The sequence below is a fragment of the Xenopus laevis genome, chromosome 1L (assembly GCF_017654675.1).
Source record: "Xenopus laevis strain J_2021 chromosome 1L, Xenopus_laevis_v10.1, whole genome shotgun sequence".
NCBI lineage: Eukaryota > Metazoa > Chordata > Amphibia > Anura > Pipidae > Xenopus > Xenopus laevis.
In genome coordinates, this window is record NC_054371.1 from 114,166,233 (window position 1) to 114,184,011 (window position 17,779).

General features: G+C 37.6%; 1 protein-coding gene across 2 annotated transcripts in view; it reads right to left on the reverse strand.

Moving 5' to 3' along the window:
• Nucleotides 1-237: 237 nt before the first annotated feature.
• The window catches only part of pram1.L (PML-RARA regulated adaptor molecule 1 L homeolog), a 49,574-nt gene continuing 32,032 nt past the window's right edge, over nt 238-17,779 (reverse strand). For both annotated transcript variants that reach the window (XM_041562255.1, XM_041562257.1), the window contains 9 exons: nt 17,311-17,344; nt 16,451-16,485; nt 8,567-8,630; nt 6,413-6,466; nt 5,022-5,106; nt 3,249-3,411; nt 1,675-1,708; nt 1,326-1,360; nt 238-796 (listed from right to left, as the gene is read on the reverse strand). In XM_041562255.1, coding sequence (XP_041418189.1) covers nt 768-796; nt 1,326-1,360; nt 1,675-1,708; nt 3,249-3,411; nt 5,022-5,106; nt 6,413-6,466; nt 8,567-8,630; nt 16,451-16,485; nt 17,311-17,344 — 533 coding nt within the window. In that variant the 3' untranslated portion in view covers nt 238-767. The remainder of the gene's footprint in view (nt 797-1,325; nt 1,361-1,674; nt 1,709-3,248; nt 3,412-5,021; nt 5,107-6,412; nt 6,467-8,566; nt 8,631-16,450; nt 16,486-17,310; nt 17,345-17,779) is intronic.

Consider the following 17,779-nt stretch of genomic DNA (forward strand, 5'->3'; position numbering starts at 1 on the left):
CCCCCCCCCGGACTACTGCCTCAGCCTTCCAGATACATGCTTTCTACCCTACAGTCACATGCACATAAGAAATCTGCATCGATATGTGTCTATTGTGTCTATGTGTGATTGCAGCCCTGATAGTTACTCCACTGAATATACCTTTAAATTTAAGTCAGAGGTAGTTAATGGGAATTGCTGATACTCCTTGCAGTGCTACAATGTTTGTGCATACAATAAATAGTTAATATAACTGAATATTATCATGATATTTTAATAAATCAGTTGTTTTAGTTGTGCATTATTGGTAAAACATTAGTGTATAAAAGCAAATGATAAATTCTGCCAATCATTTTACATGAAATCTGAAAACAAAAATATAACTGGGCTTTCCCAAGGTACAGAAATATATTTTACAACTTCTAAAGGTCTAGTTCAACAATTTATTTTAATATATTCTCATAACAGTCTTATGTGAATCTATGCAACACAGCATGGATATATTTAAAACATATAGTCCAGGGATGTCCATCTGGAGACCTAGGGGCCAAATGCAGTTCCAAGAATTTTTTTAATACCTCCTAAGCCAGTCCATGAGATTGCAAGGCATCATCCTTTCCATAAATACTACCCATAGAAATATTGTAAACTGACTTAGTCCACTCCGTAACATTTTTCTTTGTTAATGCCATATCACAGTTGTATGAGCTGCAGACTTTTTTGTTCAGGTCTCAGTGTTAAGATTTGTCTTTTTAATATTGATAAAAAAAAAGATTGCAAAAAATGTCTTAATTTCTTCGCTGTGCAGTTCCTGAACCTGAAAGAATAAGAGAGTAAGACAATGTTACCTTTTATTTGAAAGGCAGCCTGGCATTTATTGCATTGCTGATTGAGATGCTTGTCATTTAACAAAGTGAAACAAATAAGGAGGCTTAATTTAGTCAAAAGGTAACCTATGGGACAACATTGTTAAAGCATATGTAATTAAAGCATTCTAATAAGTTATTCAATGAGAGTATCTCTAGAAATAATACATATTGTCTATTTCATTTAGGGACAGTACAACTTAAAATACATTTTGCAAGACTTAAGTGTCAGAATGCCATGTATTTTGAAAGCAAGCTCTATTAATGCTCCTGTAGACCATATGTGTAGATCATCTTTTGCAACTGGAGGTCAGTTAATCTAATATACCATCAGTGAGATATTAATGCAGTCCTGGCATTATTAATAAATATTTCACCTTAAGCCAGTTGGCTCAAGTATTATTATTATTGGCTTGTTTTGCATTTGTGTGTGTTCATAGTTTTGTATATTTATTAAGAGTAAGTATAAAAAATACATACGCAGGGTGTCGACATCATCATAAATATCCTTTTCACTGAAAGCAAAAATAATATTAAGTTGCATGTATGTCACCAACATAAACATATATATTAGATGGAAACAGTTGTTATGCAGTGTTATTTGGTGTTCGTAAGACATATTTATGATGATCAAAGAATAAAAATCAGTGAACAATCCCTGTAATTCAAATTGAGTACTTAGACTTTGTGATTTTTTTAGTCCATTTTATTCTGACCAAATCTTCTTTTACCCTGCATGCATTCGTTTGGATAAACCCTATAAAGTCAGTGGGCTATAACGTTTTGGTGCCAGCTATTACATGAATGCTGGTGTTGATAAAATACTTACATCTGCAAAACATATCTGCTTTTAACATAGCCATCTGAAAAACACAAATTGTACATTATAATTATGTCAAGAAAATCTGTTGGCCCATCCGTTTCACGTGCATCATGCAAAAGTACCACAGAGCAACCCCCCATATGAGGGCAAATGAGCTGCTCATTCAAATTTCAGGTCAACGGTGTAGACATACTATGTGACCTCCTTTAGTAATGTTCTGTTATTAATAATAAAAGATGTTTATAAATCACCAGAATATTACACCATATACATCAAACTCAAAAATTTACATAAAAATACTGACCAATACAGGAGGATCCTGCCCAATAAAGGTACACATATGTTTTTAGATTCAGTGTATCAAAACATATGTTATTTTATGCAATATTTCATTTTGTATTTTTTCTTGCCTTGGTATCCAAACATTCTATAGAGTTCTGAACACTTCATTCTTTGTAATAGTCCTATTTTTAATTCTGTGAATCCCTCCCCTCCAAGGAAAGACCCTTTGGCTTTTTAAATTATATTGAAAAATAATTATATAAATATACCATCAGTACTGAGCCCTTTATAAATATTTTTTTAAATGTATTGCACCTGGACTTTGTTTTTTAAAGGAGAATTAAACTCTTAAAACAAATATAGGCAGAAATGCTATATTTTATATACTGAACTTACTGCACCAGCCTAAAGCTTCAGAATCATTATAGCAGTAATGATTCAAGTTCAAAGCTGTGCTCAGGGGGTCACCATCTTGGATTTTGTTGGGAGTGTCCAACATGCGCAGTGTGGTCTTGGTATTTGAGAAGCTAAGCTTAGGGGACATTATAAATTATGAAGCAGAAAATGATGTTCTCATCTCATTGAAGCTGATTCACAGGACTCATTTTTAAATATGGATGCTAAGTGCACTGGTTTCTGAGGTGCCATTAAATGAGAATCTGAAATACTTACTAATAAGACTTGTATTGTGATTTTTATATTTTATGAAGTATATTCGGAGTTGATTCCTAAACTTAGAAGCACAGAGAAACTGCTTGGAATCAATAAAAAAAAACCATGAAGAGTTACTGGGGGCATCTTCAGAAGCACAGATCTTCAAGGGCCGTGGTGCCTTGGGCTGGTATAGAAACCCAGAATATAAGGTAAACCATTTCTACACTACTTCTTTGTTACGTTTTAGTTCTCCAAAGCAGAGGGATACGAGTTACTAGAAGCTTCATTATTTAAACTGGCAGAAATACAAGAAATTGTTTTTGAGAAATGAATCCTAAGGGTTTATGGGGGACATAAATTCCTCCTCAAAAAAAAAAGTAAATATTCTTTTCACAAGACTCTTTCAGGTTTAAACCAGCTTTTATTAGAGAAGCTATCTAACCCTGCTCCTGCATAGTGCCTATGTGTCCATTATGCATACATGCTCAACTTCTGCAATTTTCCAGGGAGACATGGTGTGAAGCAGTAGGCAGGGACAGAGTGGACTGGGGTGTCGTAGGAGTGGGATAATAAATCCAAGGCCTGTGTTATCTACATACCACAAGAATAGTAAAAAAGTATAACATTTTCTAAAAATTACTTACATTTGTTTTTACTATTTCTGCACAATATCTTCTCATCATTTGTGAACTGTATAACTTCCAGTATTTCTCCTTTGCTGATTGGTAATTCTTTTCCTCCACCTCTTTTATTCCCAGCACTTGGAACAACCATCATTCGAGTCAAAACCCTAATTTCACCAACAAACTGAGAAAGAAAATGTACAAGAATTAAACTCATTTGGGTTATTCAGGATCTACATTTGTAACGCCATAAATCAGAACTATTGGTCAGTTTGTTAGTCAGGCTCCCTTTAGCTCAAACATGGCCATATCTATATAAAAAAAACTATCTATAAAAGTTTTTTTACATTACAGTTCCAAAAATACCCAGGTCAGCATGCAACTGGCACTATCTTGCGTTTAGATTGGCCGTCTTCATCCAACGCTTTTGGCCCCTCATGGGAGTCCGTTCTATAGTGTGTAAAGTGCAAACTGTTAAAAACTTTAGTATTAATATTTAGTTGTCATTTACCCTTGATTTTGCCTAAAATGCACTTTAAATGGGATGGGGAACTCGCAATTATGAAAATGTAATATAAGCTTCATATTTCTAAATATAATCTGCTAAAAATTCTGTATTGTTTCTGAAATATTCAAGGTATTCACTATTTCGATCTCAGCATTTGCCTCTCTTTATTCTACCTTCATACAGGAGTTGGGAATCTGATTTTGATTGATAGTTATATCTAATATATCTTTTGTAGCAGATGCATTAGCAACCACTCAAATAACTGATTCCAGCACAAACCTAACAAAATAACTGACTTTGGAACATATTTTGCATGTAGAGAGATTTCTCTATCATAATTTCAGGTTATTTTAAAACACTAGATATTTTCTAAGCAAAGCACCCCCTTCCCCCCAAAAAAAGATGTATGAGACCTAACTGTCAATTAAAATCTCACACCAACTCCTGAAGAGTGCAAATCAAGCCATCGGGATGTCACATTTGTCCAAACACCACTTTTCTTCTGCTATATCCTGCTACTAGATGGTGCTAGAGTGCATTTTTAACTATTTCGAAAATTTCTTATTTCAGGATGATGAAGCTTAGTTCTGCTTTAAGATTTGAGATGAGGCTTGCACAGTGGGACAAACTCAAAGTTCAATACAGAAATTATATTTTAGGGTTAATATACAGTTAAGACAAATATTTATTTTGTTAAAGACAAAAGTCATGTATATTGGAACAGAAAATGCATTGATACATTAGGCAAGTTTTGGAAAGCAGGTAATTCAGAAACTGAGAAGACCAAAACTAATTAATGCATAAATGAATGAATTTACAAACCAGTGGAATGCACATTAACACCTAAACAGGGTAGTTCTATGGGACATGTGTAGACAATCACTTTTAAGAATATTGTTAATATTAAAAAAACTGCTGCCCCCAGAAATTCAGCAAAAAGGATCACAGTGGTCCATTCCCTTGCTATCTATAGTCTCTCCTGATTTTAACCCATTCATCCACTAAGGTGGAAGGATTATTGAGCTTCACCTGAGACAAGTACCTGAAACTGGAATTGTTCTTCTGGGTAGGGAAGTTCTAACTATGCATGCCACTGGCTATCCTAAAAAGACATTGTAAACAGCATACTGATTTATAATTTTCTATTCTTTAAGCATAAGTAGTTTCAGTATGTTAAACTGAAAACAATAGGAGGAAGACACCTTATTTATAGAATCATGCTGTGGTACAGAGTTTACAATCTTTATGCCATTAACCCAAATTCTAAATGAAAACCAAATTATCACCTTAAATCTCTTTTTTAAGTCCTTTGCTTCTTTTTCTTCATTTGTAGGTTTCACCCTCTTTGGTATTTCTGGTTTCTTTTGGATTCTGTATGAACAATGCAGATAGTGAGGAGATAACATACTTGAAGATGCTGAGATTCCAATTCACATCATTGGGGCTCATTTATAAACACTCAAATTTGCACCTGGCCAGTAACCCATAGTAACTAATCAATGATTAGCATTTTTGAGCCAGCTGCAGGTTGAAGAGTGAAAGCAACTATTTGGTTGCAACAGGTTACTGGCCAGGTGCAAATTTGTCCAGGGTTGTTCAGTTAAAACCAATATATTTTGAAGATATCACCGTATGTGTTTATAGAACAGGCACTCAAAGGCAGATTTATTAAAAAACATGTGTATTGAAGTACAATCTTCAAATGTAGGAATGAAACAGCTGTGAGGCAGTATTTAGTAAACTGCAAGTGTTATTTTTTTTAGCAGTGTGAGTACACTACATGTTTTGGGCCGAGCCCCACTTGCAGTTTACTAAATACTGCCTTACAGCTGTTTCATTCCTACATTTGAAATTAGTTACTTTTGTGGTGGTTCGCAGACACCTGAATCTATAGCCAAAAGAAGTTGGCAGGAGCATGACTGAACCATAACCTCCCTTGGTCTCCTGTATTGAAGTACAAACAAGGATTACAGCCTTATGCGTTTTGTGTTCTCCCAACTATGATTAAGTGTTGGGAGAACACAAAATGTGTAAGGCTGTAATCCTTGTTTGTACTTCAATAAACACCTGTTTTTTAACAAATCGGCATGGAGAATTGCTTTTCGAGTGCCTGCTCTACAAACAAATACTGTGATGTCCTCTCCCTCAAGTTGAAGGTTCAGGGCAGTGCACCTGGGCTACCTTATACACGTGGCGAGTCTCCAAAAAATATTTTTCATGCCATTCATAGGCAGCTATTTTTTAAGATACTCTGAATTCATTTATGACTTTGAACAAGTGGCCATTCAATTCTCTTGGGAAGAATTAACAGTCCTTACAAAATAAAATTATCCTCAGGTTACGGTGAGGTGAAGGTTTTTTTTTACACCTGTCTAATAGCTATCTATCGATTTTCTGCCAGATGTTTATTGGCTAGACTAGACCATCAGAGAGGACCCATACATGGGCAGATAAATTGACGACTTGGTCTGAAAGCATGGATCTGCAGCTTAAGTCTGGCTGTGTATGGCCACCTTAAGTAACTGTTCAGTGTCACCAAGAGAATTTACCACAACTTGTAATGAGATGTAGATCACATTTTTCAAAAGTAAGGAAAATGTTATATTTGTATTTGCAATGCTATGAAGTTGTTTTTATGTATTTTAAATGTATTCAATTAAAATCAAGTTGAAAATACCTTGTTTGGCTTGTATTCCTTTGGAACATTCTTGTAAGATAACTTTGCTGATTTCTTTGCAAAGATAAAGGAAAAAATAAAAAAATGTAATTTGATTTATTGCAAATTCAAAACAGCGCTATTTTTGTCAATGCTAAATTACAGAATCCAAATGCCCAAAATATGAATAAGCTTAAAGAAAAATTTAAATTAATTTGCCACCATAAAAATATATTATATCTGTGCAACCAATACTTGTATCAGAGGAATGACATCTGACTGGCACCCACAGAACCTACATAAGCCATATGTGGTAAGGGATACGTTATCTGGAAACCTGTTATCCAGAAAGCTCTAAATTTTGGAAATGCCATCTCTATAGACTCCATTTTATTCAAATAATTCTTATTTTTAAAAATTTCCTTTTTCTCTGTCATAATAAAACAGTACCTTGTACTTAATTCCAGCTAAGATATAATTAATTCTTATTGGAGGCAAAATATTCCCATTGGATTTATTTAATGCTTAAAAGTAGACTTAGGAATAGAATAAAAAAACCTTTGAATTTCGAATGTTTTTTTTGGCTACTTCGACCATCGAATTGGCTACTTTGACCTTCGACTACGACTTAGAATCAAACGATTCAAACTAAAAATCGTTCGTACTGTCTCTTTAAAAAAAACTTCGACCCCCCTAGTTCACCACCTAAAACCCTACCGATGTCAATGTTAGCCTATGGGGAGGTCCCCATAGGCTTAGCAATCTTTTTTTGGTCGAAGAAAAATCGTTCGATCGATGGATTAAAATCCTTTGAATCGAACGATTCAAAGGATTTAATCATTCGATCAAACGATTTTTCTTTTGATCATTCAAACAAACGAATTGCGGTAAATCCTTCGACTTCGATATTCGAAGTCGAAGGATTTCAATTCGGCAGTCGAATATCGAGGGTTAATTAACCCTCGATATTCGACCATAAGTAAATTTGCCCCTTGTAATGTATGGTGATCCAAATTATGGACACAGGTCCTATACAAGTCTTATACCAGTATGACCATTTCAATAACATTTCAGCTTTAACCAAAGTCCCTAGAATCAAAAAAATCAACATCTTGCTCCTAAACTCATGAAATAGGTATTAAATAGTTTATAAATGCTTATGCCTGTATTAGTTGCAAAATTTACCTACCTGTATGTTATTGGAGTATGGGAGCAAAGAGTAATACCCAGAGGTAACCCATGCAAGCGCAGGGAGAACATTTGTTTAAAAAAATCTGTATTAAATCTGTAAATCTGTGTTGAAAATCCTCTTTAGTTAAATTGTACATTCTCTCTTTTTGAATTAACTTAAATCACATCTAGCTATAATGAACATTATTATTAACTACTTGTTTCCTTACCAAATCCATTTCTACTAAAAACCGATTCCAAATATTTGCTTTGACCATAAGGCACTAAATTACCCTTTAAATGCCAACAAAGTTATTACTTAGAATTTGACATAGTGTATAAGGCTCTCTATGTTGAACTTGAGTAGGTTGCACTATTGAGTTTGTATGATGATGGAACATCCAAATGTTGTAACCATCTAAAGTCCTTGGTTGAGCTTCAGATTGTTCTTCAATGTCATTGTGAATATATTTTGCCCCTAAAGAACTGAATCTAGGATCTAACCAACCACTTGCTAGTCCTTTTTCATGGGGAAATTTTTCCATACCTGTTCTGGCCTTTTCAACCCTTACCCTCATGACACCATCAACCCTTCTCCAAGATCGGGACTCCAAGAGAACTAAGATGGCTACCAATCTATATTATATTTGACTAAGAGGATATCACCTAATATCAAAATACCAATGGGAACCAATCACAGGGCAGACCTACACCTCCAACCTTTGCTTAAAAAGCCCTGTTTTTAAACACCTACAAGCCATAGAGGAAGGCTAAATCTCTAGTGGCCTACATATATAAAAATATTAATTGTAAAATTAAAATTAATTGTAAATGCATCAGTACAAGTAATGACTTTATGAACAGATTGTATAATGTACCAAAACATTTTCATACAGGTGTGCCTCACATTCCCTCAGTGCAGGCAGCCATATTACTGAAGTTTGTAGTAAAAGTTATTATTTATGTTATTTCCATCATATGAAAGAGTAATCAAATAAATCTTACCGTGCTTTTGCAGGAACAGCAGGGAATGTGTTGGATATAAGTTCTGTGTCATCATATACTTTTTCTGCAATCCAATACATATATAATAATATATACATTATCTGTTTAACAGTGTTTTCCTGGTTTTAATTTTATTATACTTTATTTGTTTAGAGTCTTTAAAATCTGAAGCATGAGAGAGAGGACAAGAATGTGTATATAAATGTGTATGTAAGGTACAGGAAATGTAGACCTGAGTGCAGAGGAATCTTGTATTTGTCTATAGGTACAGGAAATGTAGACCTGTTCAAGTTGTTTGTAGTGTATCAGTGCAGGCTGGGGGTGGCAGGTAGAAATCCCCCCATCACACCTCCTAAGTTACACAACAAGACAAGCAGGATTGCTGGGTACAAGGTACAGCAGAACCTTATACATTCCCTCTACCTATAATGGTCATTAAAAGGATACTGTTTTTTTTTCAAAATACATCAGTTAATAGTGCTGCTCCAGCAGACTTCTGAACTGAAATCCATTTTTCAAAATAACTAACAGATTTTTTATATTTAATTTTGAAATCTGACATGGGGCTAGATATATTGTCAGTTTCCCAGGTGCCCCCAGTCATGTAATTTGTGCTCTGATAAACTTCAGTTAATCTTTACTGCTGCACTGCAAGTTGGAGTGATTTCACCCCTCCCTTCTCCCCCCCCATCAGCAGAAAAATGGGAAGGTAACCAGATAGCAGCTCCCTGGTAGATATAAGTACAGTGCTCAATAGTAAAAATCAATGTCCCACTGAGACATATTCATTTACATTGCGTAGGAGAAACAATAGCCTGCCTGAAAGCAGTTCCACCCTGAAGTGCTGTCTCTTTCTGAAAGCACATGACCAGTCAAAATGACATAAGATGGCTGCCTACACACCAATATTACAACTAATAAAAATACACTTGTTGGGCTAGGAATAAACTTTACATGAAAGAATGAATTATTTGCAGTGTGAACAGTTTCATTTAGAAATAAAAACCACACCATTAAATATATAGTAACATAGTTAAATTGGGTTGAAGACCAAATTCCTTCAAGTTCAAAAATAAAACCTAGCATCCAGACATACACACAATCAAACTGACCCTTCCATACACTCACATAAACTATATATATACAAATATCTTTACTAATGTAGATTTTAGTATCACAATAGCCTTGTCCAAGAAAACATTCAAGATCCTCTTAAAAGCATTAACTGAATCAGCCATCACAACATCACCCAGCAGTGCATTCCACAACCTCACTGTCCTGACCGTGAAGAACCCCGTACGTTGCTTCAAATGAAAGTTCTTTTCTTCTAGTCTGAAGGGGTGGCCTCTGGTACAGTGATCCACTTTATGGGTAAAAAGGTCCCCTGCTATTTGTCTATAATCTCCTCTAATGTACTTGTAAAGTGTAATCATGTCCCCTCGCAAGTGCCTTTTTTCCAGAGAAAGAAAATACTTCAGCAGCACTCCGATTATGGTGAAAAAATTGTTGCTTTATTCGTGCCTCAAGATAAGCTTAGCTTGAGGCACGAATAAAGCAACAATCTTTTCACCATAATCGGAGTGCTGCTGAAGTATTTTCTTGTACCTGAACCAGACCTGGGCAGACAGGGTCACAGACGGCACCCGACGCTGCAAAGAGCGGTGAGAGTTTGTGTGTAGCACTACTTTGTGTTTTTTTCCCAGAGAAAACAACCCCAACCTTGACAGCCTACCATCATAATTTAAGTCTTCCATCCCTATAACCAATTTAGTTGCACGTCTCTGCACTCTCTCCAGCTCATTTATCCCTCATAAGGACTGGAGCCCAAAACTGCACTACAAACAGTACTTTATTTTAGTAGCTGCAGAATGACACTGCCTGGAATTAGACAATTTATCTACAAAAATAAATGCTTCTTATTTAAGGAAACCCCCAACACACTGCCATTTAGTGTATAACTTGCATTTATATTATTTTTGCCAAAGTGCATAACCTTGCATTTATTAACATTAAACCTTATTTTCCAGTTTGCTGAACAGTTTTCCAATTTAGTCAAATCATTCTGCAAAGTGGCAGCATCCTGCATGGAACCTGTAGTTCTGCTCAATTTAGTATCATCTGCAAAAATAAAAACAGTCAGGGCCGGACTGGGAGTAAAAAGCAGCCCGGGCAAAATAATCAAAGCAGCCCACATGTAAAGACACTATGTTTTGTACTCATCCACACATACAGTATATTGGGGTAAAACTGCAAAAATGGTTATAGGTGATGTGCATAAAGGGCTGCCTTTCTCGCTTAACTGTAATTAATGTCAAATATTACCGTAATTAATTATTATTGTTACATTATAGTACAGTAAAATATTATTTAATGGCACCACATAAATCTAGTGTGTCTATATTAACCACTTTGTTGATTTCCCATTTATTATAAGCCTTGAACATTTTATTTAAAAATTACAAGGATTCAATAGTTCACCATTATAGTATGGGGTATATTACTTCTTATAATATGCAAGTGATATGCAAGTGATACAATCTGGACTGTTGAGGGGGGGGGGTTTGGGGAGTTCTAGTTCAACAAGTGCTTTGTTTTTTGGTTTAACTGTTTATTGCTAAGAATGTTTCGTGCTGCGCAGGTACCAGCCACAATCTGGACTGTTGAGGGGGGGTTCGGGAGTTCTAGTTCAACGAGTGCTTTGTTTTTTGGTTTAATGATTATTAAACCGAAAAAGAAAGCACTCGCTGAACTAGAACTCACCAAGTTCCCCCCCCCAACAGTCCAGATTGTGGCTGGTACCTGCGCAGCATGAAACATTCTTAGCAATAAACAGTTAAATTGAAAAACAAAGCACTTGTTGAACTAGAACCACCCAAAACCCCCCCCCCTCAACAGTCAAGATTGTATCAGATTGTGGCTAGTACCTGCGCAGCACAAAATATTTTTAGCAATAAAGTCAGTGATCCCTCTCCCAGGCTGCCTTCCCATGTCTATAGCTTTAACCTCCCCTACTGAGCAGTACCTCTTCCCAGGAGCTCACATGCCGACGGATTACAATGCAGAGAGGCGACGAGTCACATGACGAGCTGTGACGTCTCCTATTCAAGCACACAGTCCAGGGGGAGGGGGCGTGCTGTCACAGAGCAGAGCAGCAGAGTCTCTCTCTCTCCTAATTATACAGGCAACTGAGCGTTTCAAGCTGGGCCGCATTTAACTCTATCCCAGGCTGCCCTATTGGTCTGCCGTTTTTTACTCTTGCCTTCATTCAAGGCGACAGAGGGGGAAACACACAACTTATCTCTCTGTTCAAGAGCGGCCCACTTGAACAAGAAATAGAGCGGCCCCACGGGCAATTGCCCGAGTTCACAGGTTGCCAGTCCGGGCCTGGAAACAGTACTTTCAATGGCCACCTCCAGGTCATTAATAAACAAGTTGAAAAGCGAGGGACCTAGTACAGAGCCCTGCGGTACTCCACTAACAACACTGGTCCAATTACAAAATGTTCCATTTACCACCACTCTGTAATCTATCTATTAGCCAGTTCTCTATCCACTTACAAATACTCGGTTCCATGCCGACTTTTTCAATTTAACCAGTAAATTTGGTTGCTTTGTGGCCAGCAGTATGCCGTGCAGACCACAGCAATGCCACAGATGCAAGTGCTGGGTAAATGAGCACAATTTTGCACCCCTTTGTGCTCTTATACGTCCCCAGGATCAAGGGAGTGCCTGTGAATATTGTACAAAATGTAGCATCTTACACATTTGATACTGACCATGATACACAATAGAAATTATTAGAATTACATTTTTTAAATAAGTATACATATTTGTTTCTAAACAAATCTTCTTATTTATGTATCACTCATTGCAGATACTTTAAAAGTAGAATAAGGCTCAAGGTCATAAAAGTATTAAATCATTAAAAAAAACAAAACATTATGCCCTTTATACTGGTTTATCAGAGTGCTCCTATCGATCTGCTGCATATAAAAAACAGTCTGAGCTGCCTTTCATTTTCTACTGCAGAAGGGCAGAGCAGATATGGGAAATCAGTTTGTGATTTACACAAATAAATTTCCATTTGTATATTTACTTTGCTATAAAATCTGTTCATTTCACTTTAGCCATAAATCATGAAATAATCTTTCGTGAGAGAAGTTTCTTTTTGATATTTAGTCTTATTCAGTTCTGGACAGCTTTTTAGATGGTATAATGTACTGCTGCAAAACTTTTTTTTAGGTAATTATTTTTTTTTTAGGCTTTATTAGTTTTAGACAGAAAACATAGCCAGTGTAGGACTGGGACACCAGGGGCCCACCCAAAAACCTTACACCAGGGGCACACTCTCAGTACCATTATTCTTCTTCTCCTCGCTCAACCTCTATTCTCCTAGTCTCTATTCTTTACATACTATAATCTACTATTCTATTTAGCTTCTTTGTTCTCAAAGAAATAGGGAAGCCATGAAATAGGCCAAATGTTTAGCAGCACAAGGGCCAACAGACACCTGGGCCCACCGGGAGTTTTCCTGGTGGGCCAGTCCGACACTGAACATAACATACACTACTGCAAAGCTTTTAATGTGCATGACACATTAATATAGTTGTGATGGTTATACTTCTCCCACCCAAAGCACCAGACCTCTGACTGGATGCCAACACCTTCCCCTCAAGACATGTACAGTACAGTTTGCGTACTGTACATGCGCCGATCTCAAAAAAATAAGGGTACCCCTCCCCCTCAACTCAATAAATTTATCTGCAAGTGTCCAGCAGTAGGCAGGGGGGATTATTTTTTTGCAAGTTTTATAGGCCCCACAGAACTGTTGTCCTCTACACAAATCTATGGGTACCTGTATATAAATCCAGCCTTGCTCACAGCCCCCCTGCATTGGCATATCTAATGTGAAAATAACCTTTAACTCCACACTATAGTTTAAGCATCTGAAAGTGGCCCATGTACCATCCATCCTTACTTTCAAATGGGGCCAGTGCTGACCAGATGAGAAGTAAGTAGAATAAAATGAATTTCCCCTTACCTAATAAAGGGGGTCCTACATTAAAAAAAAAAACCAAGATATCTGTTATAGGCTGTAGAATCAAAGATGGAACCGTCAGGTTAAAATTTCTAAACATCTAAAAAACATTTGGCAGTTGTGGCTATGTAAATGATCTGCCCCAAGTATGCCTCTATCTATGCTGACACTCTGATGCAATGGCACACTGTTTCTTTTTGTGTACATCACACACTGTTTGACTGTGGTTATTTGTGAATAACCTCAAAAATGGGACTCAATTTTCATGGTGTAGTTTTTAGTACTAAATTACACAGTACAATGCAAATAATTCATTCTACAATTTGAAATTTTATTTTTGAATCAATAAATGTTTTTTTTAGCTGTAGGTGTGTAGGCAGCCATCTTAGTGTATGGTGCCTGGTCATGTTCTTTCAGAAAGGGCCAGCACTTCATGATGTAACTGCTTTCAGATAAGCTATTGTTTCTTCTACTCCAGTGATCCCCAACCTGTGGCTCTTGAGCAACATCCCTTTGGATGTTGCTTACAGTGGCCTCAAAACAGGCTTTAGTTGCATAAAAACCACATGTACTGTCAAACAGAGCCTTGTGTAGGTTGCCAGTACACATAGGGGCTGCTAACAGTTACTCACAGCCCACATTAGGCATCCCCAGGAACTTTTTGCATGCTTATGTTGCGCCCCAACTTTAATCTACATTTGAATGTGGCTCTCAGATAAGAAAAGGGTTGGGGACCCCGTCCTACTCAATGTAACTGGAGGAGTTGTGGTTGGGCTTGGGTGTTTTACTATTGAGTGCTATTCCCTAATCTACCACCAGGTGGGTGGGAGCATTTTTAGCAATGCAGGTGACAGGGAGTTGTTATCTGGTTACTCATTGTTCTGTTGATAGGCTGCTGTGGGGTAAGGAGTGATGATATCACTCAACCTGCAGTGTGAGAATAAAGAATAACTGAAGTTTATCAAAGCTCCTGGTATCTTTTTGAAAAATGGATTTTAATGCAGGATTCTGCTGTAGGAACACTATCAATTGAAACATTTCGGTAACAAACATGCTTTCCTGTGATATAATCCCATTAACTATAGAAATAAGTCAGAGACTTGCTTTGTTTTTCTTGAAGACATTTCACCAGTCATCCAACTGGCTTTCTCAATTCAGAATAACATGTACATAGGATCTTACTTCGCTGTATACTGTGGAACAGTAAAGTTTTGCTTTGATAGGTGGCTTATGTTCTGTTTGACCTATTGTAAGTGGACTCATCAGTACAATAAGTACTTGTATCTCTGCAAGTCCATGTTTTTTTTTTCACCAGAATACATGGAAGAAATCTGTTTGACTGGATTTAAGGTATATATCTGAAACAACAGGGTTTCTTGTATGGAGCCTATTAGGGTCAGATAAGCTCTGTCCAAGAATCTGAACCCACTTTTTTTCTCTAGTGCTAATTAGTAAAGCATAAACTGATACTACTGTTTCCTTCCAGATCTCCAATGTAGATTCTGGTTTATATTTTGTGCAACTGTTATATAACATGGGGGCAATAGAATCTGAGGGGATTATTGTCAGAGAATAAAGCCTAGGCAGGCAAAAGTCTGGTTGGTTATTACTAACATTCAGAGTCAAAATAAAGTCTTTGGCTAATTATTTTGACAGATTTTCCCTGTGTGCACAGTTAAATATTAACCGACTTTCAAAAATTACAGTAGAAAAAACTTTACAGGGAGGAAAAGGTATTTTGCAAAAGGTGATGCAAGATTATGAATTGTACAGTGTCACCAACTCCCTCATTTCCAAAATGTTGCAAGTTTGTATAAGTCTGTTACATAGTGTGCAACCTACTGGCTTCTAGTACATGTTGTGTACTTAAAGGGGAAGGAAACCTCGTCGGCGCTAACCCCCTCCCCCCCTCCCGTGTATTGCCCCCCCTCCCTCCTCCCCCCTGGCCTACCCCTCCCGCTGGGCAAATGCCCCTAACTTGTTACTTACCCTTCTGCGCAGGTCCAGTCCAGTCCAGGGAGTTCACAGACGACATCTTCTTCCACGCGATCTTCTTCCTCCTTTGACCGGCGTTTTGGCGCATGCGCAGTAGGAGCATTTCGCCGGTACGGATCTACTGCGCATGCGCCAAAAGTCACGCGCATGCGCAGTAGATCGTACCGGCGAAACGATCCTACTGCGCATGCGCCGGTCAAAGGAGGAAGAAGATCGCGTGGAAGAAGATGTCGCCTGTGAACTCCCTGGACTGGACCTGCGCAGAAGGGTAAGTAACAAGTTAGGGGCATTTGCCCAGCGGGAGGGGTAGGCCAGGGGGGAGGAGGGAGGGGGGGCAATACACGGGAGGGGGGAGGGGGGTTAGCGCCGACGAGGTTTCCTTCCCCTTTAAACGAGACACGCTTGAATACAAAGCAATAAAGACCAAAGGCTTGCTTATGACTAGGGACAAGGTGAAAAGTGTACAATTCATATCACCAAAGATTTGTACCTGACTGTGAATCACTGACAGGTGCCAGCATGTGGACTGGATGTTTGCACTTGTGAACACATGGTAAATTTGGAACCCTGTGCTTAAAGCTGGCCATAGACGCAATAATCTGATCGTACGAATCGAGGATTCGTACGATATTCAGACCGTGTGTGGAGAGTCCCAACATTTTTCGTCTCATCTCGTCTGTTCTTTAACTAATCTGACTGGTAAGACTTTGATCTGAATGGTTAGTAGCGGGTCGGGAGATGGGAAAGTCTGATCGTACGATGATTCGTACGATCGGATCTTTGCATCTATGGCCAGCTTAATACTTGCTGAAGGCATTGGTTTTTTTTTTAATTAGATAAATGCATACATACCTTCAACCTTGGTATTGCCATGAATATTATTTTCTCTAAAATGATAAAAGTAAATAGAATGAACGAAATGAATGATTTCAAGGATTATTAAATTATTTAAAGGAGAAGGAAAGTCTTCTGCCACTTGGGGGTGTCAAATGTTAGGCAGCCCCAAGTGATTGTATTGATTTACCTGAAATCCCAGGCTGGTGCTCCTACCAGCAGAAAACTGCACCGGCCCGGGGTTCTTCCAGCGAGCACCACGGTGTAATTCTCTTCTGTATTCTTCTTTCTTCCCGCAGCTGCACATGCACATTAAAGCGAAAAGCCGATCTTTAACTAAAAAGCTGGCTATTTTGTTCTACTGTGCATGCGTCTGCCCTGGAAAATTTGAAGAAGAAAGAAGCCTGAAGAGGATGCTCTGTGGTGCTCGGTGGAAGAACCCTGGGCTGGTGCAGTTTTCTGCTGAATGGAGCACTGGCACATTACAGTGCTCAACCCCAGCAGAACTTTTTATCAAAGTATGTTGTGCCTGTGTGAACCTGCATTCTGCATTGCATGAACTTTACAGCATACATGTCCTGTTTGTAGATGTCAATGTTATTGATGATGTGTCAGAGGGAAAATGGTCGCCAGGTGAAAGCTGCTATTTGTTTTAGGAAAATGTGATGGCGCTGGCAAATGGAGTGATATGCAGTACAAATAATGTGGCTTTGGTGGGGAAGGTATACCCAACTGGTAGGAATATCTAGGCTTTACATCCTTTAATAAATACCAAGGGACTGCTTTAAAAACATAACTGCTAACTTGCTGTTTGTAAATCAGCCCCAATATGTAAAGTAAATAAGTAAACCTGATAAGAAACTGGGTTAAATACTTACAGATTAAGTAACGCTTTTCTTGGGACATATCCAACTTAAAGGTAACAAAAAAGAAATAACTTCATTATAAAACATTTTCCTTTACAACAGGACGGATCTCCATTCAAAACAAAGGACATATAATAACTGGGTATAACGACTGTTTTTTATGTGTTAAATGTATCTTTCTTTAGTGTTGTTTATTAAAAGGGTTTATTCACCATTACATTTTAGCATAGTGTAGACAGCAGAATTCGAAAACAATCTGCGATTGGAGATTAGAATTATTTACATTTTTTGTTCTGCATCTCTCAGCCTCGGAATGGAAACTGCTCGGGTTCTAGTTGTTAATTATCCTAGCAGTTAGGGACACATTTTGATATTGAACAGGAAGATGAAAAAGAAAAATTCTCAATAAAAACCAATAAAGCTGATGTCTCACAATCAGTGTTTCTTAGCTACAGGCTAGTAATTGCAGAAACAAAATCAG